The 7,804-nt window shown below is 36.8% G+C and overlaps 1 protein-coding gene across 1 annotated transcript in view; it reads right to left on the bottom strand.

Moving 5' to 3' along the window:
• Nucleotides 1-2,191: 2,191 nt before the first annotated feature.
• CMTR1 (cap methyltransferase 1) overlaps nucleotides 2,192-7,804 on the bottom strand; it is a 42,846-nt gene continuing 37,233 nt past the window's right edge. Inside the window, exon 24 of the mRNA XM_015823918.1 lies at nucleotides 2,192-4,702. Coding sequence (XP_015679404.1) covers nucleotides 4,567-4,702 — 136 coding nt within the window. The 3' untranslated portion in view covers nucleotides 2,192-4,566. The remainder of the gene's footprint in view (nucleotides 4,703-7,804) is intronic.

Raw genomic sequence — 7,804 nt, 5'->3', positions numbered from 1 at the left:
AGTGCTCTCAGCAGCCATCATACTCTTAGTGTTTGTTATTTACACCTGCTGGACCATGTAACATTTAGGTGCTGAAATCTAATGACTAGAACAGTGATGATTCTACCTCCCTTCCCAAATTGTGCCAAGGGTGAGATCAGCTTTCCATACCAATGTGCTCTGCAGCTTGGACCATCTTAAGGTAGACCTCACAAAGAACATCTGTAGAAAATTAACCAAGGACAGAAGGCGGGCTTAGTTGGACCTTCCAGCTGATGGCTACGGATGGGATTTTGAGGGCAGATTAGTTGCACCCCGATTATGGAATAGCCTTCACAGAGACTGAGCTGGGGCCACTGCAATTTTTTTTTAATGGCAGGCAATATATATCTTTATAGAGGCTTCTGTGTCTTTCATTAAGTCCTTTTAATCATGTTAAAAATGTTTTTAATTCGTAGATCTTTTTGTAATCTAGCTGACTACCAATTGTATTTTGTGAGCCAGTTGGCTACTTTTATCCAACTGTATTAATTTTTTAAGGCAAGAAGTTAATGTATAGGTTTGCTTTCTTTGAAAAAACCATCAACCCAAGTGATTATTAATATTTGCATTTTGAACTGAAATAAAATACGGAAATTTAAAAATAAATGTGCTTCCCTTTTACAAAAAAAACCCAACCCTTTTTCCTTTCCATTTTCCCAGTCAAGCCTCCCCTGTCAATTTTTTTATCAGGAACACTTTGTAATTCTCCTTCCTTTCCTGACTTTTAAGTTTTTCACCATGCTAGAGTTAATTGGCTTGACATTTTCCTGACTGCAACAATGCCTCAAGTTCAGTACCTATTAGCAGTACCTATTAGCACCTCCGTTGTTGAAGGAAGAAGGCATTCTAATGCTGTCAAGCTGCTTTGTTTTGCTTTGGAAATACACTCATGGCTCCTTTTAGTTTCTGCTTCAAAAATGCACTCAAGCCTCACTCCTTTTGTTTTCTACTTTAGCAATATAACCATGGCTCCCTCCTTTTGTGTCTGTGATTCAGTTACATCTCTTTGTCCAAAGAAGTATATAAATCACTTTCGAACTTTGCTATTTTAAGTAAGAAGACAGAAATGCTGCTCTTACTTTCTTGCAAATAAATAAATTGCCTGTGTGTGTCTGTTGATTTAAACCCTTTTTCCTTAACATAATTTAAATATTAGGACTGTGCACGTTTTAGAAATGACTTGCAAAAAGTACTTCAAACCAGATGTGATCTGAGCCCTTCTCTATACATTAAAGCACCCTATTTTTCAATCTTCTGCTTAAACCTAAAAAAGATACCACAGCCTTAAGGAGTCATCGACTCATCAAAAGTGATTATCACTCTTCAAGCAGCCTCCCCAGCAATGTAATCAAGCATTTTGAAGATAAAACCCTATTTTGCCTAAATATCAAAGTTGTACAAAGCGAAAGAACTATTTCAGAAAGTCTGTTAAAACTAGCAAAGTACCCGTTTCAAGTGCTAAAGAATGTGCCCCATTCTTCAGTTATTGATAGTCTATTCATGCATGCCCAAGTGGTATGCATAAGCAGACCTTCAGATAATTTTTGAAGGAGCCATGTGAGGCTTCCAAAGGACATGGTACTTCAAGGTTTTGAGTAGAGCTGCTTTGGTCATAGTAGAGTGGGCATTTATTTCAAATCTCTATATACCCCAACTGTATACTCGCAAGGGCCACAAAAATAATTGTTCCAATTTCACTGATCATCTGTCTCTTTTCTGCAATCACTTAACAAATTATAAAGCTAGATAGGAAAAAATATGTTGATGTATTTATATATTGCAAATAAAAAAGGGCATATTTCACAAAATAAAGTTCTATCCAGAAGAGCCCATTTTCTATGCAGTCTTCTTTCAACTGCATTTCCTAAAATTTGACTCCTACAGATTGGATACAGTCTAGTTGAGGTTACACAGAAGCTGCCTGTTTTCTGATGGGGTTTTGGCTCTATAATGGAAACACATATTTTTTGCCCCAAATTTAAGCTTTGAAAACAGTTTTTCTTTTCTTCCTAATGTTATCCCCAGTTCCACCCTATGAAGCAGGTTAGGCTGAAACAGTGGCAGACCTAAAGTCACTCAGGGAGCTCCAGAGTCAAGTGCTGCCAAAACTTGTTCTTCCTCAGCCAGGGATTTATTACAAAGAGCTTGGAATGTTTAAGCCAAAAAGAAAACACATTTCTAAATTATAAGGATTGTATTAGCAATGCAGACAAAGAACGGACAAGAAATTATCACAACTGATACATGGGTTCAGAGAACACAGACTAAACATTTCTTTCAGCGAGACATTTTTATTTCCTTCCCCTCACCTCAACCCTTCACAGACCAGTAGGAGAACAAACAAAAACAAGTTGAACTATCCACTGATCAAATCTAATTTTCTCTTTGTACTCTGGACATTTGGGCTCTGAATCAATATGAAGTCATTTTTCAGGACTGGTATAAATTTTGTTTTAAGGTTTCTAGGCACACACACTTTTAAGATTTTTAAATCCCTTAAATAGTTTCCCTAGAAGGCCACAAACCAGGGCCTTTAGTTACAGCTAAAGTGAATAAAGTAAAGGCAGATAATTTGTGTACCACTGAGACTCCATATACAACCTTATCTACCAGTCACTCTTTAATAACAGACTAAAATCAATCTTGCAATGAAATCTTCCTTCTGAAATATTCTAACCTGCGATGAGCTTCTTAACTAGAAATATAACTTGAAAAAATGATAACACCTTTTGTAGGTAAAGCAAAATGACTCTTTAACCAATTGGTTGCATCATGATAGTCAGGGAAAAAGTGACAAAGCCTCTCATCAAATTATTTTAAAACCAACACTATGAACTGCAGACGTCAGAAATTATTTAATCGTTATTTCCCATTGCAAATAAACACTCAGTTTGCTGTTTTACCTTTTAATCTGCTCAGGCCAACAATCATATTGTATAGGAAGGCAATTTTGTTTTGAAACATGGCCCATTCTTGCCAAAAGAATCCTAAAACCAAATCTTTGTTTTGGAATTCTCAAAGAGATTTAGCAAATCTAAAACTGATTTTCCAATATTAAGTGCTTTTGTATACTTCAGCCTTTGAGAGAAATGGGGAGCTTTAAACTTCCATTCTTCCTGATATTTTTTCAATAAAGGAATCTAGAAACAAGATGGCATGAGATGGTGGCAATTAAACTACATAACTGCTATTGCTAAAGTGCAGTATTAACATATACTATTCTTGAAGTGGCTCTGAAAACTAGAACTATTTATTTTAGCTACGATTTAAGATTTACTGGCAGTGTGCAAACATTCTGAATTCAAAATATTGTGAGTTCAAAACAGTGATTTCAACCATTCTAAAAGTGTTCTGAGTTTGAAATATCCCATTTTCCATTGAGGAAAAATTGTTTTGAAACTTGAACAGTTCCAATAAGGTTAGAACAATCATTCTAAACTAAGAACAATTCTTTCAATCTCAAAACATCTTGAATTCAAATATTTTTCCCATTTCTACAGCGTGTAGAATTTAAAATTTCTCCCGTGCTAGTCAACTTCAATGGAGATAAACTCTATATAGAAACTTCTGCTTTCCCACATCAAATCTGTTTTTGACCATTTTTTTTAGGAGCTGAGACCTGGCTGATGCCTTTGCTTACAGGACAGTCACATTTATTTAAGACACAACCCAGGCACCGCTCACTCAATTACAAAGTCAATATCTTCCTGCCAATGTGTGCAAAGATTCAGTTTTAAATTTCTGCAGGCCAAAAGAAGACGATCTCTTTAGAAGTATGCAGCTTTTTATATCTAATCTATATAGTTCCTCTAAAGGCAATTCTCTAAATTGAAAATCTCCTTTACTTTCTGAAGGGAAAGTACTGGGTATAGAATTCAGAGAAGAAAATACTTGGACTGGCATATTTGAAGGTGGAGAGTGAAAAAAGCATAATATATTTACTTGCATAGAAGCATAAAAATCCAACGTTGATGAGAGTCACACGTTATGTAGACAGCAAGCGTACCTAAATTATTAATTCAAAAACTTTACCTGTCTGGTTCCTTCCTGCTCAGACCTGACCTCTCAAAATCTCTAGGCTGCATCCACAAGCCAAGTAACAAAAACCAAATACGCTTCCCAGTGAATTCACAGAGAAAGCAACAAGAAAGATTACTAAAAGTATATTCATTTTTCTGTCCTCCTTTAAGTAGTTCTGTCAAAAGCTGTCTGGCCTCCCATTTTACAAAATGCCACGTGTTCAGTGCATCCTCTTCTTTTGTTGCCTACTAGTAGAGCTCAGAGGTCCGGGTGAGGGGGGGAAGCCCTAGAAGATCCAGTGATGATCCATTCAGAAGAACGTGCACTGCTCCAGTCTTAATGTGGCCAGGAAGCAGGTACTTATATACTGCACTGTTTCCAATCCAAAGCTTTCTCCTATTTCTCTTGGACTGAGTCCTTATCATCCAATCGAACCATTTTGAAAACTGTTTTTCTCCATGGCTCCCTGCTGAATATTCCACGCCTGGGTCACTCCCCATACCCTACGATATGATGAGAGAGTAATCACTGGGTAAAATGTTGTCTGATGAAAGATAGAACAGTTTCTTTCGATAGTTTCTCTGAATCTTCTTTTTTCGGAGAGTCGTGCATTTTGATACCATCATCCCATTCCCAGAAGAGGCGACCAAAGTAACAAATGCTGCGTGCAAAAAAAAAGAGACAAAAAACAGTATAAATATTTGGCCCAACCGATGGAATACAGTGCATTTATTGCATTGGTAGATTAATATCCATTCTTTCCAACAGGACAGGGCGGTATAAGCCATCATCCAATTTTCCCCAGCAACAACTATAAAGAACAGATTGGGCTGAAAGATAATGAATGGCATGAAGTCACCACTGAAAGCTTCGTAACTCTGGGTCTCCCTGGTCCTAATCTAACAGGTAAAATATACCACTGGCACTGATTGCAAGTATAAAGACCCCCAATCATGAACATTTCTAATTGCTCAAAAGTACCAGGGCAAATGCATCATGGACTGTATCAAATCAGAGAGGCCCACTCTTGCAGGGCCTATGGACAAAATCTTTTGAGGAAAATCTAAGCATAATTATTTAAGGAGTATTGTGAGAGTTGGCTCACTTGCACAACTATTGTTACCGTAAGCACACGATAAGCAAATGGTAATGCTAAGAATGATTAGCCTGAAATATAAAGATGCTCATCTGAAACCGGATGTTCTGATCCAAAAGAACGCCTGCCAATTTCTCAGAAGGTGAAATGCTCCTTCTGCAAACAGCACTCTATTTTTACACTAGCCAATTCAAATTTATTTCTCCCTCTGCCAGTCAACTCATCCCATGTTTGCAAACTTTTTCCTGCTAGCAGGCTCATAATTACGTGCTCCATACTCCAGGGCTCTTCCCCATACATATCTGCCATTTATCATTCATTTATGATTCTCGCTTTTCTTCACTATGCCCCAATTTGTTCACTCTCTCCATTGTTTAACTCCATATTCTATCCCCCTTTAAAGCATGACATTCAGTTATCACTGGATCATCTTTTTCTTTTCCCAACTCCAAAAGTTGGTGTCCACCTAGAACAAAAATGTGCGCAGTGAAGGTCCACTGAGAAGCAGCGAGCACACAAAGCTGTGAGACCGTGAGGATTTTTTCCCTTTAAGGATAGCAAAGCAATCCACCCCTGAGAACATGGTGGACATAATGACAGACCTCTGGGGACATCACGCAAATGATAGCAGAGTTAAATAATAGAATAAAACGGTGCTTTGTAAGTAACATATTACACTGAGGCTCTTTTTATGGGCCTTTGGCATGGTGTACATTTATTTTCAAAAAGAAACAAATTATATATGCTTAATGGTATTTAGCCATACTAATAAAGGAGAATAGTTGTAGCTCAGAGTTGATATGAGGGGTCTTTGATGCTCTCTGAGCTTGCTTGTTTTCTTGCAGATGTTTCATTACCCAAACTAAGTAACATCATCAGTGCTCTGATATTGCCTAGTTTGGGTAATGAAACGTCTGCAAGAAAACAAGCAAGCTCAGAGAGCACCAAAGACCCCTCATATCTAGCCATTTTTAAATCTGAAAAATATCAAAAGAGTAGAAATTCTGTGTATAACTTCACAAATGAGATTATTTCTTAGTCTGACATTTGGTTAGTCTGCTAAATTGGTGTTATTAAGACCAAGACAATCCCTAAACTTAATCAACTTGTTCCTAAGCAACTATAATGGATTAATGACAGTAAAGGAAAAGAAAGATGGGAGAGACAGATTATGGATTATTCATATTATTTTTATTCTTTTTTAAAAAAAAACCCTGAATACATACAAATATACGGCAGAGAGTAAGACTCTGACATAAAGGAAACAGTAATCCGAGGAACTTATGAAACCCTCACCTCGTCAGCCTTTATGGACGCAGCAACCAACTCTAAAAACCAAGGGCAGGGAGACGAAACAATCAGAAGGATGGCTAGGAACTATGTACGGTTGCATTACCTACAGCAGGGCCTTTCCAGCATCTCCAAAGGAAATGTTCAGGCGGTCCACAGTCTTACTTTCTAGTGCTTCACACAATTAGATTGACTCGATTCAATAATCTATTTTGTGGCATTATCTTTACATTTCCCCATGAAAGTCCACAGTTAGCAGGGGAGGGAGGGGAAACTGCAAAGTGGAAATGTCTATTTTAAGCTGGATTTGCCGACTCAGAGCAGTCAGTATCTAATCAAATGTGGAGACATTTTTGTCTTTACTCCATCAAGCACCTTAATTAAATGTCTAACTTCACCTAGATCAAATATTCTGCAATCAGAAGGACTGCTACTACAAAGGCACCCTAACCTAGACAAAGAAGATAAAATACCAGAAACTGTTTTATTTGTATATCAAGTCAGAACATAGATGGATGGGATGATAGCCCAAACATAGAAATTGAGAATTTTAAAGTATCTGGCAAGGGAAATGAAGCAAACTCACAAGAATATATAAGAATGGTTCACATAGAAAGATCTGACAAAATAAATGCAGTAGGAACTATAGCAATTTTCTAGATAAAAGAAACTGTGTAAATGCAGAACTTTGATACATACTTCACTATGTGTGTGCTCATGCATGCATACCTGTCCCTTATTTTAAACCATCTTACTGAATAAATACTCCAGATCTCAAATTCTCTCTTGATTTGAGACTGCTGTCAAATTGATAAAAACCAAGCACCTCATAGCAAGAAATGTAACAGCCAGGTCCAACAATTACTAGCATTTAATATTCACAGTCTATTTATTTACAGTATTTTAAGAGATTGATTATTGGATTCAAAACATTGCATCAAGAACAAATATCAGTGTCTAATTATAAACACACTAAAGCTCACATTGGTAATGAAATGCATTCATTACTAAAATCACACTCAGAATAATTCAAAAAATACCAGGACTGAAGAAGCTTCCTTTTCCTAGCGAAGTACTATCAGAAAAAGTATTCAGTGTGATGATAAAAGAAAGAGGAAAGTTTGTACAAAACATTATTTACTGTACTTAGAGAGCAAAGAAAAGAGGCTCAAAGGATTCACAGTATCTGTCAAAATTCATCACTAAAAGAGGAGGAAAGCTATAAACAAATCAGGGATTTCACAAATCTTGGCAGTCTTGGATGCGAGAACTATATTCATCTTCATTAAAAAGAGAAACTAAAGTAAAAATGAAATATTTACTATGCTACCCTTCCATCCATCCAGTTACTCCTTTAAATGTTTTTTTTTTCCAATA

The sequence above is a fragment of the Protobothrops mucrosquamatus genome, unplaced genomic scaffold (genome assembly GCF_001527695.2).
Source record: "Protobothrops mucrosquamatus isolate PMUCROS unplaced genomic scaffold, P.Mucros_1.0 scaffold2047, whole genome shotgun sequence".
Classification (NCBI taxonomy): Eukaryota; Metazoa; Chordata; class Lepidosauria; order Squamata; family Viperidae; genus Protobothrops; species Protobothrops mucrosquamatus.
The sequence above is the reverse complement of the archived record's forward strand: the minus strand, read 5'-3'. Positions and strand labels throughout refer to the sequence as shown.